This window comes from Macrobrachium rosenbergii, chromosome 12, assembly GCF_040412425.1.
Source record: "Macrobrachium rosenbergii isolate ZJJX-2024 chromosome 12, ASM4041242v1, whole genome shotgun sequence".
Lineage (NCBI taxonomy): Eukaryota > Metazoa > Arthropoda > Malacostraca > Decapoda > Palaemonidae > Macrobrachium > Macrobrachium rosenbergii.
The window spans coordinates 18178366-18204444 of NC_089752.1; the positions used below are offsets into that span (position 1 = coordinate 18178366).

General features: G+C 41.8%; 1 protein-coding gene across 1 annotated transcript in view; it reads right to left on the reverse strand.

Annotated features, from left to right (window-relative positions):
- The window catches only part of LOC136844423 (serine/threonine/tyrosine-interacting protein B-like), a 54305-nt gene extending 30517 nt beyond the window's left edge, over positions 1–23788 (reverse strand). Inside the window, exons 1-3 of the mRNA XM_067113613.1 lie at positions 23516–23788; positions 16206–16320; positions 247–344 (exon numbers count right to left, since the gene is read on the reverse strand). Of these exons, the coding sequence (XP_066969714.1) occupies positions 247–344; positions 16206–16301 (194 nt within the window). The 5' untranslated portion in view covers positions 16302–16320; positions 23516–23788. The remainder of the gene's footprint in view (positions 1–246; positions 345–16205; positions 16321–23515) is intronic.
- Between the last annotated feature and the right edge of the window lie 2291 nt (positions 23789–26079).

The window sequence follows — 26079 nt, forward strand, 5'->3', positions numbered from 1 at the left end:
GAGATCGTCATTTGGTCCTAGCTTTCAACTGGTATCATTAGATTATTCTGCTAGATGCAGAACATTCCAATTTTTAAGTGAAATGCTAAATTTTCTGAAAATGTTTTATGAATAAAAAGAAAATAAATGACCCTCTCAAACCAAGGGATCAAGGGGAAAGGGAAAAATCCATGTACAATACCTCAAGGGGAAAGGGAAAATCCATGTACAGTACCCCAATTAAAAGTTACCAAAATAATTACTTACTTGATTTTGTGGGGAAAATTAGGCCTTATCATATGAGCTTCTATGTCCTGTCTAATGCAAATAATATGTGTGATGCCATGATCCAACAGACTGCTGAACTGTGGAGAAACAAAATAATGATTTAAGTTTATAAATTCAGATGCAGCACTATCAAATATTCAAAGAAAAAAGTAACAAGCATGCACTGAAGGTATTACACACTGAGATACGGAGCACCTGTATTTAACTGATCACGACCAAAAAATGAAATTCATATTGTTTGCACCATGACCTCTGCTTTTGACCTCTCATGTTACAGAAATGTAAAAATCTAATACTTGTATTTTAAATCAACATTAAACTTTAGTGCATCAACAGACAAAATGACTAAATCCTAGGAGAGCAAGAAGGCTATTTAAGATTAAAGGGTAGTTACACAATAAATGAGAAGTCATATACTGCCAACTGAAGTGTTGTCTCACAAACCAAACAATGCTACATGTTCACAGCTGTAATTACGGATGAAACAAGCTAGCTAAGAAGGAAAGAGGAACCTCTACATAAAACAAATTTCAGACACTAAAATATCTTAGAACCCACTGTAAAATGTCTGGCAGTACTCTGGTTACTGAGATAGATTGTATACTTGCTCAGCCAAGTCAAGATTCAGTAAATATTGGGAAATGAATGACTGCTGGCTGTGGCTACTACTGCCCATTTATGCAGGATTCTAAATGTCATCATGCCTGGAAAACCATTTTCTATTGTAAAAAGAACACAGATTGTAACAATACATTGAGACTGCGAGTTGATGATACAAACATCAAATGAGCCGTAGGCCTCCAAAAACAATGTCTTCATACTGTGACATCCTGCTAAGAAAAGGGACCTTGAAACAGCACAACACAAAAAAAAAGGATCAGGATGACCATGAAAGGCAACAGAAAAAACCAATGACCTACCTAGAAGAACAGTTATGAATTAGCGACTGATCCTAAGCAAATAGTAACTGGAAGTAGGTAACCTTAATTTGCAAGTTTTTTCTTTTCAACACTGTTTTGAGGTCCTCCTCCCCTGCATAGATGACATCAGATGGAATCTTTTGTTTTTTGAAGGTTCACAGCTCCTTTGTTGTTTGTGTCAATAAGCTGCCATCATGATGCACTGTCATAATGGTTTCCCTCTGTGCTTACATAGTTCTTACATGTTCATCATTCAATGTTTACTGCACAGTGAATGGGATGGCTAAGCACTCAGTCTCTTACAGATAACCAGAACCATACAGGTGTATGATAAAAGCTAAAAAATGTCAGAGAGTTGAGACTCATCCCCACATAGCGGTACTCTTGCGACAGGGCCAACTGGGACTTCTGAAGGTAAATGATACAGTAATTCCCAGTCCTGAGGGAGATGTTCAAGTTCTTCATGCACTTTTCCCCTCAATGGGCATTGAAGAGGCAAGTCATCTAGATACAGACTGATGTTTATGCCTATAAAAAAAGAAGTCATTTGTTAGAGGAGCAAGGACTCAAGTGGACACAATAGGCGCCGTAGAGAGGGCGAAGCAAAGAGCGCAAAACTGGAAGATTTTAGCTGGTGCTGGGTGTTTGGGAGCTGGCTCCAGGTGCTCGGGTGGCACCAGGCACTTGGGAGCTGGCTCCAGGTGCTTGGGAGCTGGAACCGGGCACTCCAAGCGGAGACAGGTATTTAGACGCTGACGTGGGGTCCTGGAAGACAAACCTGGAGTCCAGATGGATAGGCCAGTGGAAGCATGCATCCTGCATATCCAAGGTTATCATTCAATCACCCTGGTGAATGGATGACAGGACTGACTGGTTCATTTCCACCTGCACTTCGTCTTCCGGACGAAGAGATTGAGGGCGCTTATGCTGAAGACTGGTCTGCAAAACCCCGATGATTTGAGGACCACAAACAGACGGAAGCAGAAGCCTTCTTCTATGGCTCTTTCGAAGGAGAGGAGACCTCCTCCAAAAGGGCCAAAAGTTTTTCCAAGCCTCTTGAGAAGGCCATCAAAATGAAGAGAGAATGCACTAAAGGGTTATCTCCAAAAACGGAATGGAGTAGTCCTCCCTTAGAACTTTGACAATCCACTGTCCTGTCCCTCTGATACTCCACTCTTCCCAAAAATTGAGAAGACTGGCTCCCACTTGTGCATGGAGGACTTCTTCCTCATTCTGGGCAAGGGCTTGAGCTCCTCTTGATAGAACTGGCCGAGAAGCAGACATTGGAGCGGGTCCTAGACTAGACTTGGGCTTACTCCCACGAAAGGGATGCAGCTGAAGAGGAGAGACCGACTTAGGAACAAACACGGACAAATACTTGGCGCGTTTGGAAGAATGGGCCAGAGTCGACTTCTATTGGAGGTCCGACTTCAGGGCCTGAGTGACTCCTTTAGTGGAAAAGGAGCACCAAAAATCTCTTTTCTTCAAAAGCCCCATAGAGAAAAGAGCTGCAAGTTCAAGTGAGCCATCCCTGATGGTCTGGTTTGCACGAGAAAAGACTCCTAGCCAGTCCGAGGTGATGTCTCCAATTAAATCATTGCCATCTTTAATTTAATCTTCTTGGCTAGTACTCTCACCATCCAGTCCAAGAAACTAAAAACTTCAAGCAACTCAAAGGGGTCAAGTTCTGCTGACGAAAACGCAGAGCGTCGGGAAGAAGCTTCCCCTGTGGCACAGGAAAGAAAACTCCTATGGATTAAGCAGAAGGGAGGAAAGATGGAGGAGGCCTTGCTCCCTCTTAGCAGAAAGCCAAACTTCAATCTCCTTGAGTGCCTTCCTAGAAGATGAGGAAAGCACCATCGTGGGGAGCCTAGGCCTGTCATCTGGATGGCTCCTCATCAGGAAGGTCGAGATAGGCAAGACCAGGGCTGGCTAGAGCCAAAAAAGGGTGAGAGAACTTGCCCATAAATATTGAAGGAGAGGTGCATAGGCTAGGAGACCCGCAGCCAGAAACAGGCACTTGGCGCTCCAAGCAGGGGACTGATACTGAAGAGTTGGCGCCGGGAGCTCAGAAGTGGGCATCGGGTGCTTGGCAACTGGCGCCAAGTGCTCGGGAGCTGGCACTGGGCGCTCAGGAGCTGGTGTCGGGCGCTTGTGAGATGTGTGCTTGAACAAAGACAAAAGGTGCCTGAGAGCGATCGTTGAGCACTTGGGAGCCAAACAGAAGTACGCTCAGGAGAGAAATACTCTAGCTGTCCTATGTGATGCAGGAAGGTTGAGGACTGCACCCAGCTCCTTAAACTGCTAACTGGGCAGTGGAGAAGAGCTGTCAGCATTGCCTGCGATCCTCTTCAATGGACAAGACGAATCTTGGAAGTGCTTGTGGCACTTCCAAGTCCGAGCCTCGGAGTCTAGAGTCGGACGACAACTGGTGTACACCCAAGACGCCTTTCCAGTGGCTGTCTGTCGAAACCTGAAACCTGGGATATACGTGCAAGAGGTTCGACGAGGGGGGGGGGGCCACCGGCCTCCCTTGGACTTCTGGCATGTCTTCTCCCAGGTTCAGGGGAGCAGGACAGAGACCTTCATCTATGAGAACCAGCAGGAAAAGAAGCCACCTCCTCCACTTGCATAACACTGTCTCCTGTCAAGACGCCTTTCCACTGGTTGTCTGCCGATACCTGGGAACACGCAACAGGTTTGACTGAGGGGCAGCTAGTCTTGGGCCAACCCAATCAGCATCCACTAGACTTTCAGTATGTCTTCTCCCAGGTTAAAGGGAGTATGACAGTGACCTTGGTCTGGGTTGGGGTCCAAAGGGAGGACATACTTTCCCTCGGACAACTTTCTTTCAGAACTCCACCACAGCAAGTCTCTTTTTATTTTGGGAGTCACAGGAAAAATGACATTTTTATAATAAAATGAAGTTTTATATATACTTCCCGAGTAACTACATAGATATTAGTTTCACTTAACCATGGCATCTTAAAAATTTGAAATTTGCGGTAGAGTTCTATTGTTTTAGTGTTGGTAACTTGGCCCCTTCCACGTTCAAGGAAGGATAGGTACAACACAACTGAAAAGTTTAATTCGTTTGTGCCCTATGTCCATGAGAGGGGAGGAGGGAGGGCTCCAATCATGTAGTTACATGGGAAGTACAGTAATACCCCGAACTTGTGCGATTCGAGTTGCACGAATTCACAGATGCACAAATTTTTCATTGGAACCTAACTAATGGTAATACACGAGTTTTTCACAGACACGCAAACATTTGCAAACACTGAGAAACCCTGCAAATGTGTTTGTTTATTTTTTTAAGTAATTTATAAGTTTTCAAGCTTTTATGTGTAAATTAAATAACATTAAACATTATTAAAAGTAATAATTTCTCTCTCTCTCTCTTTTAGTCAGATGAATTTTTATGGTACATGTATACAGGTATGTTTATATGTATGATAAATAAACTTTTTACCTAATAATAAGTTTTAAATTTAAAATATTAATAAGATTAATAAAATTAAATAATAATAACAATAATAATAATAATAATAATAATAATAATAATAATAATAATAAAACTGTAATTACAAAATTTGTATTATTTTGAACAAACAAATTCTTCCCTCATCTTTTGTAAGAAGGTCGAAGGCAAAAGCTGTCAGACATGTCATTTAACATGACAAGAAGGGAGTGTTAATCAGTGGTCTGGTCAAATCTCTCTCTCTCTCTCTCTCTCTCTCTCTCAGTCAGCCAACCTATGTATTACAGCACTGTTTCTCTGTATGTCTTTGACTGTACAGTAGATAATTTTGAATTGATCTAATTTACCTGTACCGTTTAGCAAAGCTGTAAATGTGCCATTCTAAAACATAGAGACATAGAGCATTTCAGAACAAAGAGAAAGTGACAGAATAAAGACGTTTTTAAAAACGAGGTTGAGAAGACTTCTAAAAACAGATCGGTGGAATGGGGGAGAGAGTCACACACTCCCACATTCTTATGTCAACCATTTATTTCTTTTTTCAAGGGTAATGTATTAAACTAACTTTTAAATGAAAATACTATAACTTTAATTTCATTCAAAGTCAAGTTTAATACTGAATTTTCATCTTTTGATATCTAACATAAGAATAACTTTCTCTCTCTCTCTCTCTCTCTCTCTCCACAATAATTCATAAATAATATAACTTGATATTTCAAGTAAGGACAATCTCTCTCTCTCGTTATTCTTTCAGTCTCCGTAATAACTCATAAATAATTTCACTCCTTACACACTCTTAAGTAAGGACTCTCTCTCTACGAAGTGTAAATGCACTATTGTTGCAAATACTGTACGTTCTAAAACATACAGACACAATAACTAAGAGTTGTATTAGTCAAAATATAAAACACTGTTTGTTCATGAAAAAGCATTTCAGAACAAAGAGAAAGACGCAGAATAAAGAAGTTATTAAAAAGAGGTTGAGACGACTTCTAAAAATAGATCAGTTGGAAGGGGAGGGAGAGAGAAAGAAAGAAATTCTCTTCCAACTCTCAATTTTTATGTCAACCATTTATTTCTCTTTTTTAAGGGTAATGTATTAAGCTAACTTGTAACTGAAATTACAGGAACTTTAATTTCATTTAAAAGTTAACTTAATAATTTGGGAGCATGATTAGGGTCACATTTAGTGTTTAAACTTTAGAAATAAGCATTTATTAGCATTTTTAGAGACCATGCCAAACTTTCGCGAAAATTCACCCTCAGCGAGGGGTTCTGGAACCTAACCTCGCGTAAGTTTGGATTATGACTGTATATATAAAACTTTATTTTATTATAAAAATGTCATTTTTATGTAAGTAACTTACCAAGTAACTACAGAGCTAAATCCCACATTGACAGGAGGTGGGATACATGGACATATACTACTCAAAATCACTCAGCACAGTAATGGAAATGAATTTGGAACAGCATAGTACCTAGCACTGGTACAATGCTTGTTGAACCTTACCTGGTGAGAGAGCCACAGCAGGAGGATACTGCCTCTGGTCGGTACTCATCTTGACCCGTAGTGGTGTGGCGGTATAGCCAAGTGTCGCCTCTACTTCAGTGGGTACTTTGCAGCCGAGGAGTACTCTGAAGGCTGCCAAGGCGTCATACTAAAAACAAAAGCCCTTGCCCTGGGCGCAGTACCACAAAACAACCAGAAAACCAAGTTACCCATACACCACATAAAATTATAGAGGGATGAATAAATTTGTTTTTATTTAGCATTTCCCAACGTTTTGTGAGAGAGAGAGAGAGAGAGAGAGAGAGAGAGAGAGAGAGAGAGAGAGAGAGGGAGAGTAATTGTCGTAAGTGAGTGCTTCGGTTGTCGGAGAGGGATGAGGTCGTTAGTTTGTTTAATGGCGCTGTCTGTCTGTCTGTGGAATATATGTGAGGATTTTTCAGTCTTTTTGGAGTCTTGAGTCAGAGCTAGTGCTGGTCAGTCGTTTGGTCTTGGACAGTTTTTTGTGTGCTTTTGAGAGTTGTTGGTTTTTGTTTGTGTACTGTTCTTGTTGTGTGTATAGTTCTATCTTCTTTTTATGTTTCCTTGTTTTGTTTGTGTGGTTTTGGGTGCTGTGTTGGTGACCGTGGACCTTATCCATCTCCAGCAACCAAGATCAGGGTGAGTGTTGCGTGTTGTGTTGTTTGTGGGTGTGAATCCCGCCACATAATATTTGGCGCCTGACGTGTGGGGCAGCTGTTGGTGCAGCTGCAATTGAGATTAGTGGCTAGCAGTGTGACTGGAGGGAATGGAAGAGGAACTGGTGAGGTTGAGAGAGAGTTGCGGCTGGCAAGAGAGGAGAATGGGAGGCTGAGGGGGGTGAAATGAGGAGTTGAGGAGTCAGTTGGAGGAGATGGGAGGAATGCTAAGAAGTGCAAAAGAAGAAATGAAAAGGGAGATGAAAGAGTCAGAAGAGAGAATGGAAGAGAGAATGGAAGAGAGGATGGATAAAAAGTTGGAGGAATGATGAGAAGTGTGGAAGAAATGGTGAAAGGTATGTTCAAGGGTGTTTTTGGAGAAGGGGCTGTTGGAGGCAGGTTCTCTGGAACGTGTGAAGGGGCAAGAGAGAAAGAAAAGGAGGAAGAAGTGAATGGAAGCGTGAGTGATGAAAGTGATATGGGAATAGGAAGTAAGAAACGAGGGAATGAGAGGCAGGTAAGAAAAGGGAATGAAAAGCAAGGGGAAGGAACAGAGGGAAAGTAAGGATAAGTCAGGGGAAGAAAAAGGAAGAAGGGAAAGGGAAAGGAAACTGGTAAGAAGGGGAAAAGGAAGTGGAAAGGCAGGAAAGAAGGGAGAGGTGAAGGCAGTAGTGATAGTGAGGTGGATGGAGGAGTGGATAAAAGTGGATAAAAAGAGGGGGAAGAAGAGTGTAATGGTAAGATTAATGTAAGTGCAGAAGTGGACCTTTGTATCGGAAGAGGGTATGAAAGGACAGAGCCAAAGTAGTGAAAGTGAGAGGAAAGTGAGAAAGAAGTGAGAAAGGCTATGTATGTGAGGGAGGTACCCCGGTGTGAAAAGTATAATGAGTATGGAAGTAGGGATGTGCATGATTTCTTTAGGGGAGTATGAAAGGTTTTGTTGTCAGGATAAGTATGGGGAAAGTAAGAGTATGGGCACGAGAATTAGGAGAGTATTTGACTGGGTTTTTACTTGACATGTATAGGGTTATTATGAGTGTGGGAGAGGTTGAGTATGACAAGGTGAAAGCTAGATTAGTTGAGAGTGTTTAGGCTGATGAAAGCGAAAGTGTTAAGTATAAGAGGAAGAATGAATTTGATGAGGCAAGAATGAAAGCTGGGAAACCTTTGTCACTGTATGCTTGTCGGCTGGAGACGTTGGCAAGGAAGAAGTTTGGGGATGATGGGATAGATGAATGTAAGGAGTTAGTACGGAAGTTGTTAGGGACAGTGCCAGATGGAGTTAGAGAATTTGTGAACTTGAAGCGGAAGGAGAAGAAAAGATGGACGAATGAAAGGTTGACTTGGGGAGAAATTTTGGAAATTGTAGAAGATTATGAGCTTGACAGGGTTATAAAAGAGAGCAGAAGTGTAAGTGTAAGGGCTGGGGGTAGATGAGAGAGTACCAGAGTTCGGAAGCTTTAGGGATGCAGTGTTGAGGCCCAATGAGAATGGCCGATAGTGTAATAGATAGGAGGTAAGAGCAAGTGAATGTAGAGGTGCCAGTGAGGATGAATGATGGGTTTGTAAGGAACAACGGGTTGGACGGGTTAGGGATAGTAGTGTACAAAGGGGAAGGTCGATGAGTGGAAGTCGAGCGAAGTGTTTTAGATGTGGAAAGGAAGGACATACAAAGAATGAGTGTAGGTGGGCTTTAGGAGCGTGTTTGGTGGGGCAACCGGGACATTTGGTAAGGGAGTGTACGAAAGATAGGGGTTAAATGCTACCGTGCGACAGATGGGTCATGTTGCTAATGGTTGTAGGGTACCCGAAAGTGAATGTAATATGTGGTAACTGTGGTAAGAATGGGCATTATGCGAGAATGTGTTCAGAACCGAGAGCGAAGTGGTGACGAATGTGGAATGGAAGGGCATGTATCAAGTGTATGTAGACGAAAGAGGGTGACTGTGACAGCGAATTCGGGAAACTGAGTGTGAAGGGGGTTCAAATGGGTGGATCCTCCAGGATGCAAGCGGTATGCGATGTGATGCATGTACGTGAGGGGTTGTTGCATGAGGGGGCTTTGCTGAAAGACTGACGAGTTCATGAAGCAATTTGTTTTGATAGAGTATGGCAGAAAACGTAAGAAAGGGAAGAAACGTAAGTGAACGGAATGATCGTAAGTTGTGTGATAGGTGTGAGTGCCAAAGTGAAAATGAGTGATAAAGCGTGTAATACGGATGAATGGGATGGTATGAATAGAACGATAGCATATGCGGTTTGGTATAACTGAGTTGACTGGAACGTAGGGGGTAAGTGAACGGTTGGAGGTGAGCGAAGTGTAAGAGTAAGAGAGCGTAGCAGTGATAGACGAGTGATTGAAAGCATGAATGAATCGTTGCAAGAATTGGAAAGGTCAATGAGCGAATGGGATGGGTTAGTTGAAGAATTGGGGAGGTATTGGGAACGAGTTAGAGGGTATAGATGAGATTGTGGATGAAATTGAGAGTGGTAATAGTGAAGAAGATAGCGTGAATCTGAGAGAGAATGGAGGAGATGATGTGAGTTTGAGTGTTGCTAGGAGAGAGAGAGTGATTCTGGGAGAATGATTGCGTTGTAGCGAACGCGATCTAGAGGACTGCTAGTGAGCATCCATGGGTGTTGCGTATACATTTGAAAGAGGTGTGAAAGGTGTTGGTTGGGAAATGCTAAAAAGGGGGAAGAAATATAGAGGGATGAATAAATTTGTTTTTATTTAGCATTTCCCAACGTTTTTGTGAGAGAGAGAGAGAGAGAGAGAGAGAGAGAGAGAGAGAGAGAGAGAGAGGGAGAGAGTAATTGTCGAAGTGAGTGCTTCGATTTGTCGGGAGAGGGATGAGGTCGTTAGTTTGTTTACGGCGCGCTGTCTGTCTGTCTGTGGAATATATGTGAGGATTTTTCAGTCTTTTTTGGAGTCTTGAGTCAGAGCTAGTGCTGGTCAGTCGTTTGGTCTTGGACAGTTTTTTTGTGTGCTTTTGAGAGTTGTTGGTTTTTCTTGTTTGTGTACTGTTCTTGTTGTGTGTATATAGTTCTATCTTCTTTTTTATGTTTCTTGTTTTGTTTGTGTGGTTTTGGGTGCTACAGTTGGTGACCGTGGACCTTATCCATCTCCAGCAACCGAAGATCAGGGTGAGGTTGTGTTGTTGTGTTGCTTGTGGGTGTGAATCCCGCCACAAAAATCATGTAAAGCATTACCCATCCATTAAAAAACACAATGATTGGTGGATACTTCATGTACACAGTAACCCCCAAAACTTCCCATAACTCAACATCTTGTAATCAAGGCAAGTGGACAGAGGAATGGAGTGAAACCTCCTATTCTTCTTCTCCCAATACCATGCCAGCCATGGATAAAGGACTATGGTACTGCAGGTCTCAACCACCGTTTCAATATTATGCAAATAAAAATTTGCAAATACTGACTTGCATCTCCAGAAGGTGGATTGCACTATCATGGAGAGAGATAAGTTTCGCTTGAAAGCCAACGAAGCAGCTATTGCCCTAATTTCATGGGCTCTAACTTTACAAATGGGAAAATCCTCGCTGGGGCACTTATGTATGTCTTGTCAGCGATCAGGCCTGCCCTCCATTGCAAGACTCCTGCTTATGTAGGGGCGACCTACGGCTCAACCGCCTCGCCACTACAGGCCCTGCAGTGATGTCACTTCCAACGATTCCGACATGGACAGGTGACACAGGAAATGATTCCTGGTTTCTTCTAGGCCACTTAAGACCCTTCAAGTGGGTCGGCATTCAGATCCAATTCCAGTTAGGCAGTATAAGAAGGCCAGGACTAGCTTACAAGCTTCTCATAGTTAAACTGTTGCTATATAGGACAGGCACCTCTTTCTGAGTGCCTGGTGCAGTGTTACCAGATCTTATTTGCCATTCGATGCTAACCTCTATGAAATTATTCTAACCTAGCATAACATTTCACTATCACCTTTCACATTCACTTTGTCCATTATGACTTTAGCAGAAGCACCATTTTTTCTCCATCGTGTCAAAGGGTAATCCAAACTTAAGATTAACTCTCGATTCAAGGCTGGTAATGAGGTCGGGGTCAGGAGTAAGGGAGCCAGGGTGTGGAATAATTGGTACAGATTGAGGCATGGGATCGGGTGGAACAAAGGAAAAAGAATCAGAATTATCAGACAAAGATTTTGCCGACACCTGACTAGCTAAAGTCTTCTTAATACTAGCCCTAGCTGCTGCTATTTTCTTTTTATCCCTGTTTAATTTCATCAAATGACTATTCAAGGTCTTCCACATTTTGGGATTCCAAGAGACATACTCATTACAGGTCAATTCAGGGGAACATATTTGACCCTTGTAAGAAGAACAGATAGTATGAGGGTCAAAAGAGGCTTTAATCAGTCTCGTATTGCAGCCTTTACTGCAATACCTAACACTTTGAGAGCCCGAGTCGGACATGCTGACAAGTCGGGTCAAAGAAAGTCCAAATAATTGTCAAATGCAATAATACTAATCTGCAATGAAAACCTGACACTAACTAACTGTGCCAAAAAGGCTACCATAAAGCGAATACTTCACCAATGATCTAAGATCAACAGAGAAGAGAAATTTCTAAAAACCGCTGCTGCCAACCACTGTAGCCACAGCCATCAAAAACATATTGAGCTCATTTGTTAAGCTGGTTCCTCTTTTACCCCGAAAGTGGGCTGGGTCACTCGCCTATCCAAAACAAAAGTAGCGCTACCGCAAATTCCAAAATTCTAGCTGCTGGTAAATAGCAACTATAGCTATGTAATTACTTGGTAAGTAGTGTATATGAAAGTAGGGGTTTAAAAGAGGGACTTGTCAGCCACTTCAACACTACGTACCAGTTCCAGGAGACCGGCTCCAACTTCCTTTGCTTGGACGTATCCAAGGACTTGATGAGGTTGTTAAGGCTGCGTTGACAAAAGACCTAGGTTCCCGAGCTTAAACACTGAGTTAAGCATAGCTCAATATCCCTTAATGAAGGAGGACGAGAGATTCTGGATCTCCTCAGATAAAAGAGGAATTTTGCAATTGGGTCACAGATGTCTCAGAAGAACAGACGTGTGTCTGAGACACCAGTTCGGAAAAAGTACCCACTTAGCCTGGTAGATGTGATAGAAGATTGATGCCTGCATCTTGCAATGACCTTAACAAATCGAGTGACTAGAATCACTCGAATTTGATCTATCCACAGTAGAAGGTCTCTTGCTGTTGACAGTAGATCCTGAGTGGACTCCTCTTGGAGGTCCGAAGTAATTTTCCTCACAGTACCCTGTGAGAAAAGGAGTTGGGGTCCAAGGGCAAAAACAAAAAGGTTGACTTCTGTGTCTGTATAACCTTTAAAGGAGCACCATAATTCCCCCTTCTTCAATATCCCCAGGGAGAAAAGAGCTGCAAGCTCAATATATCCATATCTAATAGCCTTGTCTGCTCCAGACAGTACTCCTAGCCAGTCCGAAGCAATGTCGTTCTTTAACTCCTTGAAATTATCATTTCCCTTGGTCAGAGTTTCAACTATCCAATCCAAGAGACTGAAGATCTCAAACACCTTGAAGAGGTCCTTAACAAGTTGGTGTAGGAAAATAACTTTCGCTGATGAAAACACAGAGCGTTGGGAAGATAGATGAGGCTGGAGAAGTCCCCTTGGGTGGAAGCAACGACTCCCAAGAAGGAGCTTCCCCGGTGATGAAGGACAGATATCTCCTACGGACTAAGCAAGAGGGAGGAATGGTGAAGGATGCTTGCCTTGCTCCCTCTTAGCAAAAGTCAATTATCAACTTCTTTCACAGTTTTCTTGGACAACGAAGAGAGCACCATCTTGAGGGGGTTTCTTTGAGAGAAAAACCATAATTTCAGCTAACAGCTGTTTAATGAGGGTCAAGAATGGCTCTCAGGAATAATGGAGGGGATCCATGTCTGTAAGCAAGAGCTTGGCGCTCGGAAGAGGGAGACAGGTACTGAAGAATTGTCACTGGGCGCTTGGAAGCTGGTGCCAGGCACTGGAGAGCTGGCGCTGTGGGCCTGGAAGCTGGTGCTAGGGGCCCAGGAGCTGTAGCTGGACACTTGGGAGCTGGTGCCAGGAGCCTCGGAGCTGTACCTATACACTCCGGAGATGGTGCCAGGTGCTTGAGAGCTGGTGCCGGGCACTTGGGAGCTGGTGCCTGGCACCCTGGAGCTGGCACCGGGCACTTCGAAGAGAAGAGGAGAGAGTTCTCCTGGCTTCCGTATGTACTTCAGAGCTGAGGTACATCTGAATGGATTACCATAGTCTTGTTGCGAACTAGGGATGAGAATCACTGAAGTCCTAAGAGAATTGCTTTCAGCTCTCTAACGTTAATATGAAGGTCCTGCTTTTCCAGGGACCATGTCCCAGAAGCTTCCTGGTTCCCCAAGAGGGTTCCTCAACCTAGATCCAAGGTGTCTGAGAAGAAGTCTAGATCTGGGCTCAGCGGATGAAGAGACTTCCCTTCCAAAAGTCCCATTCAGACAGTCACCACTCCAGGTCCAACTTTAACTACTGAGCTATGGGAAACATGCATACATCCAGCTGTTTCCCTGTCCCAGTTGTCATTGAGAAAGAATTGCAAAACTTTCTTGTGAAGTTTGCCTGGCTTGATGCAAGTCTCAATGGGTGAAAGTCCCCAGTAGGCTCAACCACTGATGGGCTGAGCAAGACAAAAGGGCTAAAACTAGTGGACTACCTGGAGGCAGCTGACAATTATCTTGGTAGATGGAAAACCCCAAAAGTCTGAGAGTTGAGACTGATCCCCAAACAGAGGATCTCTAGCGACAGGGTCAACCGGGACTTTGGAACGCTTGGAGGAATGAGCCCACGGATCTTGCATTGACTTCTTCTGAAGGTTGGACACAATTCCTTAACAGTGTCCTGTGGGAAGAGGTGAAGTTCCAGGGAAGAAAATAAAAGACTGATTCTGTGTCTGAGTGACTCTCTTAGTGGTAAAGAAGCACCAGAGATATCTTTTCTTAAGTACTCCCAAACTGGAAAGAGAGGAAAGTTCTATAGAGCCATCTCTATTGGTCTTGTCCGAACAGAACAACGACTCCTAGCCAGTCCAAGGTGCCTGATAATGCTTGGAAGTGGACAATCTTCTTAGTCCATGTTCCTACTGTCCAGGCAAGGAAGCAAAATATCTTCAAAAAACCATGAAGAAATTCTTAGCAAAGTGGCCTAGCTCCGTCAACAAAAAAATATCTTTGCCGACGAGAACACAGTGTTGAGAAGAGCTCATGAGAACAGAGAAGTACCCTTGGGAGGAGGCAGCAACTCCCAAAGAAGGAGCTTCCCTGGTGACAACAGAGAAAAATCTTTGAACTAAGACAGAGGAAGGAAAGGCGAAAGATGCTTTCCCCTTCCTTTCTTCAACAACAGCATTATTCGAGCTAAATGTCTCTTAATTGGAGCCAATGACAGTTCATCTTGCTCTGAAGGTGACAAATGAAATGGAGAAACACAACTGACAGCGGGCGTGCCACCATAGGCTAGCATAATTGCATACAGTATAGAGTTAGCATCAAATGGCAAAAAAGATCTGGTAACACTGTGCTGGGCGCTCGGAAAGAGATGCCATGTTCCATATAGCTATAGCGTAACTACAAGAAATGGAGAAACACAACTGGCAACGGGTACGCCATGCTAGGTTAGAATAATTTCATAGAGGTTAGCATCGAATGGCAAATAAGATCTGGTAACACTGCACCAGGCACTCAGAAAGAGGCGCCTGTCCCATATAGCAACGGTTTAACTATGAGAAGCTTGTGGGCTAGTCCTGGCCTTCCTATACTGCCTAACTGGAATTGGATCTGAACGCTGACCCACTTGAAGGGTCTTAAGTGGCCTAGAAGAAACCAGGAATCATTTTCTGTGTCACCTGTCCATGTCGGAATCGTTGGAAGTGACATCACTGCAGGGCCTGTAGTGGCGAGGTGGTTGAGCCGTAGGTCGCCCCTACATAAGCAGGAGTCTTGCAACGGAGGGCAGGCCTGATCGCTGACAAGACATACATAAGTGGCCCAGCCTACTGTTCGTATGATAATTATCATAAATGTATGATTAAACTGCCTCTGGTATGATACCTTCAACTATCATATATTTAAATGACAATTTGAAGTATCCGTATGAAAACTTGGTGCACTCTTCATGAGACGCCTTTTCAATGGCTCTCTGACAGCACTTGGGATTTTGTCACGGGCTCGAATGAGAGAGTGAGTACCCGTGGACAAACCACATCGGCCTCCCTTGGACTTCTCCCAGGGCTGGGGGAGCAGTACAGTGATGCTAGTCCTACAGACACCTGGGACTGTACAACAGGTGTGGCTGAGGGGGTAACTACCCATGGGGAAACCCCACCGACCTCCCTTGGACCTCCGGTATGACTCCTCCCAGGTTTAGGGGAGTATGACAGGGACCTTCATCTAGGAGAATCGGTGGGAACAAGTAGCCACCTCCTCCAGAAACACTGCATTGTCACTTGTCACCTTGCGGGAAGTGGCGCCGTCTGAATACGTTGACTATAACACCTTCAGCGACGCACTTATCTCTGCCACTGAATCCACTAACAGGTTAATTTTCTTGACAAACCCAGACTCTAGACTGCCAATAGCATCAGGTACGGAAGCGAAGGAGCCAGGCGTGGGAATAGGTGAATTAAAAGTGGGAGAGCTGGTAGCAGGACAAAAATTAGGAAATGGGGAAGATGGAATAGCAGAGCTATCTTCTAACCTAGGCTACGGTGGAATTCTAGTCTAAGGGAAGCTCATTTTTCAGCTCTAGAGGCCACTTTCCTCTTTCTATCCCTCTCATTTAGCACAAGTTTTCTCCCTACTAAATTCCTGCCCACTACGTTTACTGCAAAATGTATGAGAATCACATGAAGATCTGATTAATCTGGTTTGTAACTTTCGCTACAATAGCGAAACTTGGTGAACTTGAATCAGGCACAATGATAACCAAAGAACTAGAAAAGATTATCTTGAAAGCTATTAAACCTTGAAGGCTACTCAAATAAGCTATAATACTTCACTGAAATCCAGCCATACAACCAAAAATCAGTGAGCAAGAGCTGCAGCACACCCACGATGTTACTCGAGAGCCGGCAGAAACACAATTAAGATACCTACTAAGTTGTTTCCAGTATTCCCGGCAGTGGGTGGGGCCCGTCACTTACACTAAACAATCGAAGCGCTACAACAGTTTTTTAAATTAAAGCTGCCATGCGAGTTGAAACTATAGCTATGTAATTACTTGGTAAGTTACTTATATGGAATGGGAATTTATCCACAAAAATCATAACTACTTTCTACGTAGGACCTACCTTGGACTTTGTAGCAGCATTGAATGGTCCAAGAAAGAGTCCAGGAAGAACTTCTTGCATTTCTCGTCTCATATGATAAAGCCAATCTGTTTCCATGTTCTATCCCACTTAAACTCTGGAAAAATTTTAAATTGTATTTTCCAAAAAACCTATATGTCTATTCTACCATATCCAAACATGTATTATTATTATTATTATTATTATTACTATTATTATTATTATTACTGTATTGTTATTACTATTATTATTAAACAGTTGTGTCAGTAACAATTATCATTATTATAATTACTATTAATACTATTACCAAGTTTAACCAAACCTTCTTAAATAATAGTAATTATCATATCGATAATAAGTTATAATTTATTACAGAATTTATTAAAAGTTTAATCAACCCTCTTAGCTTCCAAAGGGGTGGAACTTCTTTAAAATTGTTTTACATTCTATTCACAAAATTACAACCAACAAGTTGATAACTGGAGACCAAAAAATAAATATACTGTACAGTGGCCACAAAATTAATATTTACAGCAAAAATGTAAAAATAATCTTAACATCAAATGTTTAACAACTTCAGAATTGTGCGGCAGCCATACCACTGTCACCAGAGATTTGTCATATGGTTGGCAACTTCCTTGGACCCATATGAGCAGGAAACTTATGGGAATTGTCAGTGCTCACTGAGATGTTGGTGTGAAATCATCTGTAACAAGTTGCTCCATCAGCCCCTGACTTGCACATTTTTCAGTCGTCTTTGGCGCCCACAGCTCAGTTTGTCGTTGACATAACGAGACGCCATAAGCTTGCAAACAGAAAAAAGGCCAGTGCCCTTGCCTAGCTGGAGCAGGAAGTCTCTGATTCATGGGCCAGAGATATTGCACCTCCTCGCCAAGCTATTTACAGTCTGAAAGGTGGTAAGGACTCTACCAGGAGAGGTGCCACAGCAGAAACCAGGTTGGGGTGGAAGAAGAAGACTGAGGGCAGATAAAATTTGAAGAGGAAGTATTGAATACTGTAACTGCTCAACCGCAGCAGCTGCACTCAAGAAAAAGCATCCTGATCTGCTTGGAACGCCGCTGTTCGTGACGGTACAACATCGCCTCGCAGCGCGACCTGGGATCACCGGTGTTGCAAAGTCACGCCCTCACAGATGGCATGAAGAAGAAAAGGTTGGCTTTCTGTAGGAAATATGAACACTGGACCAAGAAACAATGGCGCGACGTGGTGTTCTCAGATGAATCAATCTTCAGAATGGTTAAAAGTGCCAGCAGTGTTGTGAGGAGGCCCAAGAGTGTGTCCTGATATCATCACAAGTTTACTGTAAAACCGTGAAGCATCCACAGAGTGTTATGGTGGGGGCATTTACTGGTAAATTGGGTGTAGAGCTGGGTTGTTTTTGCCTAAGGGGGAAACAAATGAAAGGAACAAATATTTAGAAGTGCTTAGGACCACATGTTAGAGTTTTACAGGTTACATGATTCTGCATTTTTTATGCATGATGGGGCTCCATGTCACAAGACTAAGACAGTAACAAAGTGGCTTGCAGAGAACAATGTACAGTATCTGTTTTAGAGTGGCCAGGCAATTCATGTGACTTAAGCCCAATTGAAAGTGCCTGGAAAGTTATTAAAGACAAAGTTGCAGGTGCCCAGCCCTCAAATATGGCTGAGCTTAAGAATGAGATTAAGTTGACATGGTGCACTAAGATGGACCCTCAATATTTCATGATCCTTGCTGATTCCATGCCTAAGCGCATCCAGGCTGTATTGCAGGCTAAAGGAGAGATGAAAAAGTATTAATTCATGTATCTAAATAATAAATAAGTTCAGATTTCTGTTTGTTTAACTATCCACAGTAGTTTGCTATTATATTGTGAAATATGTCAACACTATTTTTGCTGTTGAGATTATTTTTGCCGCCACTGTATATAAAGAACTGGTATTGTCTTTACTTCAAATACAGGTGAATGGCTATACAAGAAATACCCTAACAACAGAAACTAGAAGCACTGACGAATAAAGAGCTATACAAGCTGAAACTGCACTTTCTGACAATTCATTTATGTGAAACAAACGTTCCACAAAACAATGTGAACTATATGCCCTCATAGCATTACAAAACTGTAAACATAATCTGACTGAGTTGAGTTGAATATAGAATTTAGGGCAAAAGCCAAGCACTGGGACCTATGAGGTCATTCAGCGCTGAAACAGAAATTGACAGTAAAAGGTTTGAAAGGTGTAACAGGAGGAAACCTCGAAGTTGCACTACGAATCAATTGTTAGGTGATGGTGGAAAGTAAGATGGAAAAACAAGAATATGAGAGGTCCAGTAAAAGGAACGAATGGGGTTGCAGCTAGGGGCCAAAGGCATGCTTCAAAGAACCTCAAGTAATACCTACAGTACACCGCATGAGGTGCACTGACGGCATTAACCCCCTAAGGGGATAATCTGATTATAACCGCTTTTCCTGCTTGGGTTTTCCATAATAGATAAAACAAGAATGGGAGGAAACGTACACACTTTATCCAACTGGAAAATAGTAAAAAAATACTAAAATGTTATCAAAATTTTCACCACAAAAAGCCAAAATAGGACACAGATTTAGTAGACAATAACCATACTCTGAAGGTAGGGTAGTATTAATCAGAAATGTGTTTCAGTGGCGGTGGACAATAGTTTAATCAAAATCCCACAACCATATAAAGCACATCCTTATTTATTTCCAAATGCAGTATTATGAAGACTGTCCAGTCAAACTAGTTAAAATCAGTGTCAGAATTAATAAACTTACAGGCAAAACCAAATTACACATACTGTATATCAGCCTTATCAAAACGCAAGAAGGATTAGGACTGGAAGGTTCTCCCTGGATGTTAACTGATACTGAGTGTGAAAAAAATTAAACTTGGTAATAGTGTACTTCCATTGTTGGCATCTGGTCACTCATTTAATTCTACTTAACATAAAACTTTAGATTTAAGCATAATTAAATGTTAATTAACTTTACATAATCTTAACAGGATCATGAACCAGATGTTCACAACATGCAAAAAAGTTACATGTTATTTGATCCTTTTTAAAATAAAGTCCATTTTCTTAAACTTGTCCTTCAAGCTTATATATTGCCTCAAGATTCTTGTCCTTACAGATTGAGGTTTGATCAGTTCAATTCTTTAGGTAGTACCTGCATACAATAATCCTTCAATTATCCGGATTGTCATTATCTGGAATGCAACATTATCCGGACACAACCGGACCCCAGGGACCAAGGCTCGAAGATATAAGATACTGTATACTGTATATAAATTTCAAAAAATGTTGCATGGCCTCAGGAAAATGTTGGTAACACTGCTTAAACTAATAAACAGACTGGGAAAGGGTTTGGGGGTGGGGGAGGCCTAGAGAAGTTACCAAGGGGAGGGGGGATTGGACTGTGTTGAGAACTCTCTGAGAGAAGGGGTTGTTTTGGAAGGTGGGTGGAACTGGGTAGTAGTTTCCCCTGGCTGGGAGGGGGTGAGGAGGCAGCATTGGATGGGTGATGAGGGCTAGGTAGATGCCTGACTTGCTGGATCTTGTTTTGTTTTGTGTCTCTATGTTTGTGATACAGTAATTCATATTTTATTAAAGGATATGTACGGTAGTACTGAGGTGTGCTTAAATTGAAGCCTATACAGTAACACACACAGTCCTTTACTTTTTTATTTCTATTTTATGCTATTCTCATTTATATTTGTACTGTATTTTCTCTTTTTTATTTTTACAAAACAAAAGATAAACAAAATTGTGTGTGCATGGCATGTATGTATATATGCACACACTCACTTGCAGGTATTGAACTTGCAAGAGCCTGTTTGGTTTTTTGTTTATGTGCTTCACCTACTTCACACAGGGCACAGGAAGAAGATGCCCATGCACTTTTCCCTTCCATTGTGCAATGACTGACTTGACGGGTGTTTATAAACCTAAAGCCAATCACTAAGCTGTAGCTGCTCAGTTATGGTGCCTAAGAAAGGAAACATTTTATGTGAAAAAGAGAGATGAATCTGAGCATTTAACTTCCCAGTCTTGAGGTATGAATGTTAAATTATGTTAGGGAAGATCAGGTTAGGGTGCATCTCTGTAAATGTCCACACTTAAGGCTAAAAGTTTCTTGCATAAACTGTAGATCATTTTTTCATTTTATCTGAACTAGTCCACATTGTGGGGAGCCGATTTTGTCATGGCCTGGCATAGGCTATCCCTTAACTGTAGCAGGCATTTAAGAGGGTATACAGTATATTCTAATCAGACCTACATTTACGTAACCTAACCTCAGATACTATACCCTTACTTGGCCAGAAGGGGGCTTCAGTCCCCCTGCACCCCCAGGTTGTGACCCCTCCATCTGCATACTACCCCAATATGGGTTATGAGTTTCCTAACCTTACTAGCTAGTGAACTGCACTTGGGGTAGTTTTCAGAATGACAGTAGCAAGCTCTAACACTAACTCCAAGCAGAAGCTTTGTCCAAGTTTCCATTGTTCAGTGTTACTTATGGGGGGGGCAAGGGCATGGCACTCAAAGTCAGTTTAGGAAAGTAAGGTCTGGTTAGGTCAAGACACAGCATTCTAGGAAAGGTTAGGACTTTTTGTCGGTGGAGCCTGTGTCCTTCACTCTCAACTAGCTCTGGCACTTGTTCTTGGTTTCCCCATACATGAGAATATCCCACTGGGGGTCTCTAATAGTTGGCTTTTAGGAAGCTGATGCAGAATAGGGAGACAGGGTTACACATGAGAAATCAGACAGTGAAAATGGGCCAAACCTAACCTTTCCTAGAATGTTGTATCCATACCTTACCTTCCTAACCTGACTCCGCTTGACTCCCCCAAATGGGCTTACACTGAATACTGGAAACAGATCACTGGAACTAAATTTCTGTTCGGACATGTGGTAGGCTATAACCTAACCAAGACAAATTTAATGTAACCTTTCCTAGAATGTCAAGTAGAACTAAGCAATAGCTCCGCATGGGGTATTACTTTGGAAATTTATTTTTCCTGTAGTGTTTTAGTTGCTTATCAAGATTTTGTTGTTATTTTTTGTCATTTGACTGTAATTAAGCTGTAATTAACCTCAGAAGCTGTATGCTGGCCATCCTTGAATGCTATTGCACATGCACAGTGTTATAGGGGAGCTTTTGGTAAAAACTGGTTTCCTTCACTTGGAGGTCCAAAGGGCAGAGCCCCAAGCTAAGTAATACGGGCTGCTAGGTTAGGTTAGGTTAAGGTATGTTAGGTTAGTGTAGTTTCTTATATAATAGGTTTCCTTAGCCACTCCCTTCTTGAATATAGCCTATGGCTCCCTAATGTCTTGCACATGCACGAAACCATTCCGTAACAACATAGCGGTCCGGTCTTTCACCCAGTATTTTCCCCCAGCCAAAAAACCGTGTTCCCAAAGGGTCCCCAACCATGTTGGGTAGATATGAGGTTAATAATAGTTGGCTGGCAATAAACAACACCACCACCTTCTTCAGCAACACTAAAAGTGGTATTTCTAAGTAATAGCTCCACACGGACGGTAATGGAATGGTTCCGCGAATACGAAAGTCATTAGGGAGCCCTATGTTCAAGAAGGGATTGGCTAGAGAAATCTATTATAAAAGGAACCATACTAACCTAATGTACCCTAACCTAACCTAACCTGGTAAGCCACATTATTTAGCAGGAGGCAGTAATTCGAAGTATTAGCTCCACACTGTTTTTACCTTGGAAACTGGTTTTTTCTACACTTTTAGGGCTTCTGATACTGGCAGTGCATTTGTTTGTTGTCGTACAAACGGAATGTCCCTTCGCTGCCAGTACTGGTCAGGGGTTACCCATATCAACAATGTTATTGCACTTGTCGGACAGGGTGTTAGAACCTGCCCAAACAGATGTACCTGCTCTGTCTCGTGAAGATCACATATGGAAACCTCTGTTGGATGGACTTCAGGGGTTAATTACAGGCTATTTTATACTGTGCAACAAAATTGAAGGTAACCACAGTTAGCAACCAAAAACTGCAGGAAAAGTCAAGTTAGAAGGAAATCTCTGCCATGGAGCTACTACTTAGATGTACCCAGGAGGCTCTGCCCCCTGGAACCCCCGGTAAAGGATACCACTTTTTACCAAAAATTTCCCTATAACACTGCGCATGCGTGATAGCCATCCAGGATGGCCAGCATACAGTTTCTGAGGTTAATTACAGGTTAATTACAGCTGACTGACAAAAAATAACAATAAATTCTTGATAAGCAACCAAAATACTAGAGGAGAAGTCAATTTCAAAGGAAACACCCAATGCAGGGCTAATGCTTAGTTCTACCCTAAAAGTATAGGAAAAACGGTAATTCTATATATTAGCTCTTCGCCTGTTTTTACCTTTTCAACTGATTTTTTCTACACTTTTTGGGGTTCTGATACTGGCGGTGCATCTGTTTGTTGTCGGCCAAATGAAATGTCCCTTCGCCGTGTTTAGTATATACTGGCCCAGGGGGGAGGTTGGGTACCCATACGTTATCAAGTTATTGCACTTGCCGGACGGGATATGAACCGTTCGAAACAGACGTACCCGTGCTCTGTCTTGTGAAGATCGTGTATGGCAACCCCTTGTTGGATGGACTTCAGGGGTTAATTACAGGTTACTTACACTCGAGCGCAAAAAATTAAAGGTAAATTCATAATTGGCAACCGAAAAACTGTAGAAAAAGTAAAGTTAAAGTGCCGTTGCCGCCGCGGAGCTAATATATAGTTCTACCTGAAAAACCAATTTCCAGGGTAATAGCCTACTCCAGAAATTAACCCCCTAAAGTAACGCTAAATAGCCTATTGGAAACAGATCGGCTGAACTAGGCTAAATTTAGGAGGCGAAATTACCAATGCCAACCCCTGTCTCCCTACTCTGCATACTATCCATCACAATAGAGCCTTACCAGTCAGTAAATCTGCCCGGCTAGGAATTAAATTATTATAGTCTGGGTTAATAGGCTATTAGGCTACCCATTAGCACTTCTGTCCCCTAGGCTTGCCTCTCTATCACTGAGACAGGCTAAGTTAGCCTAAAAAGCCTGCAAATTCTATCAGAGGCTACAAGCTACAGGTTAGATTTAAGCTCAGAATACCTGCTAGCCTACCTTCAACTTACCCTAGGTTAGGCCTATGCTACGGGCACGGGCTTGGGTAACTTACAAAATATGGATTGTCCACACATGTAAATGATAACCTGTCCATTGTTATGATTGCGTTATGTGGTAAATGATAATCAAAAGCTCCTGTTAATTGACGTACCTGTCGATCACGTTGTAAAACAAGACCAGGCTGCTAATCTCCCTCTATGGATGCGGCCCCTCTGTCCTCACTTGGTATCCAAGCTTGGCCTGGACCCTACATCATCACAATATGCAGAGTGTGTAACGTACTGGAGCAACGGTACACTTGCGTTGCAGCTTCGAGTGACTGTGATCTGGGCATGTATTGCTTGTTGTTACGCGCTGACAACGAATGTCACGAAATTCACGAAATACAACAGGCTGCTTAAACATTAATACTACCTGTTCCAATAACCAATTTCATTCGACATATTTACCTTCACAAGTAATCTTTATTATTCCATGAACTTTATGATGTTAGATTATTTGCATTCAAATTTTTGCACTTAATGCTACTAAAAATACGAATAATTGAGTAAAGAAAATATAATTTACAAGACTTAAATGTTTTACATAGATTTACCTCTATTTTGCTCTTGTTGGTGGTGCTGCACTGTTAGATGCTGACTTTGCTATGCTTAGCGCTCTCTCTCTCTCTCTCTCTCTCTCTCTCTCTCTCTCTCTCTCATGTTAACTAGAGATAGGATAGTATCAAAGAGAGTCAGGTTGTAAATATACTGAACAACTGAAGGAAAAAGAAAATATTTATCTGCTATTTCTTCCGACTTCGTCGGACGTCTCCCTAGCTTGAGATTTTAATTTTAAGGATTGCTCTAGAAGCAAGAGTCCGTGCCAGCCCAATGTTGGCCCAAACTATAGCAAATACGTGCATAAACATTCTCATATTGACCCAAGTTTTAGACTTAATGAGAAATCCCATCGCCTCTCTCTCATTGCCAGTGACAACCATGCTCAGCAATAAAACTTGTGATAAAAAAGCCGAAGATTCAAGTCAAATGTTTATATATTAAAAGTCTGTAAAAGTGTTTATTTAATGTACATTTAAAAGGTAAGATTTTAAATGTCAGTAACTCCTTTAAGAGTTTACATATAAATTTTGACATGATGTTGACTTTTGCAAAGCATATATATCTGATATATATGATATTGCTACTTCTGTTTTTCAAAAGTTAGTATCTCACAGAAAGGTTTTCGAATTGTTTCGTGATGAAGCTATATTGTCTCATGTTTTTCCTTGTTTTGGAGTAATGTCCTCCAGCGTGGTCTTACGGTGCTGACTTTCGTCTCCAATTCTTGGATAATGTTATGTCATAAATTGAGTTTATTTTGCCAACTTTTAATGTTGACTCGTGGTATAAAAGCAAAGTCAGTTTATTGTCTATTGAATAAAATGTACTACAACGACAAACATCCACTGCACTCTTCTTTACCTGACTAGGCTGTTTTCGTTCGCAACGACAGGCAATTATTTGCTTCTGCAAAAAGTGTGTCGTTTTCCAGTGCCAGGTTTAATACAGCTCAGTTTCATAGTTTTATTTTTGCTCTGACTGAAGTGTGGAATAGTTTGGTGATCTGATCCTCAAATGTCATGTCTGCTTTCTGCTGACGTCTCCTGAATTCAGGTGTATCAATTTTATTTCATGTTCAGTCATTATTATTTATCGACTTTTCCTTTAACCCATCTTTCTTTGTACGCTCATTTCCTTTTAGAGCCCTCTTGATTTTATTGTAAGCTGGAAATATAAAGACATAAAAAAAGAAAGAAAGGAAAGAGAAAAAGACCCCTCTGTTTCCTGACGGATTTATGCAATCTACATCAATCAACGAAGGGCCCAATTGTTTCAACTAAAGCCAGACCATGGGCTCAGAGGACAAATTTCCTATGAAATACAAGGTTGGGGTTATCTTTGCGAAACTAAAGACCTGAAGAAGACAGTACTGAACATTTATTCTCCTGATAGGAATTTACTGAAAACAAGGGATAGGGATATAACCTTAGATACCATAAACCCTCCTAACCAAAAACTGGCTCAGTGCAAAAGACTTAAACTTTATATAAAGCTATGAGTTAAGAATTATGTTGGCCTGAAAAGCTTTGGACCCTGGTTATTAAAGCTAGAGACATACCACGACATCAGTAACTGTAAAAAGTACAAGGTGAATGTACTTGAATTAGTAAAGTGTTAACACTTCAATTTTCAGCAGCTAAATATTACTAAAGTAGCAACACTATAATTTTAATGTGGGAGTTGGACGAGGGCATGTGATTTCAAGGGTACGATGATGATTTGTTTGTTAACAAAGCTTCATTTTAAAAGATATCTCTGGAAGTATTACTCATGGAAAGTGTAATGGCTTAGAATAGACACAAATATTGAAAATTAAGGAAGTAGGGGGACATGAGAATCAACATCTTAGAAGTGAAATGAACACCGAATAACAAGTGAAACCAATGAAATATAAATGGAGGGACAATATATTGACCGTAAATACTAAACATATTACAATAGTAGTAGCACAGAGCATTCGTCTGGGCTTATTTCGTTAGTTGCAGCTCTAATGGCTCGTAACTGTGACTTTGTTGCGGAGTGACCGTTGAGGAACCAGGGTTACTATTAATCTACTGCCAAGCATACAGTGACATTAGAAATAGGATTTGTGCAAGAGCCAAATCAAGACAAT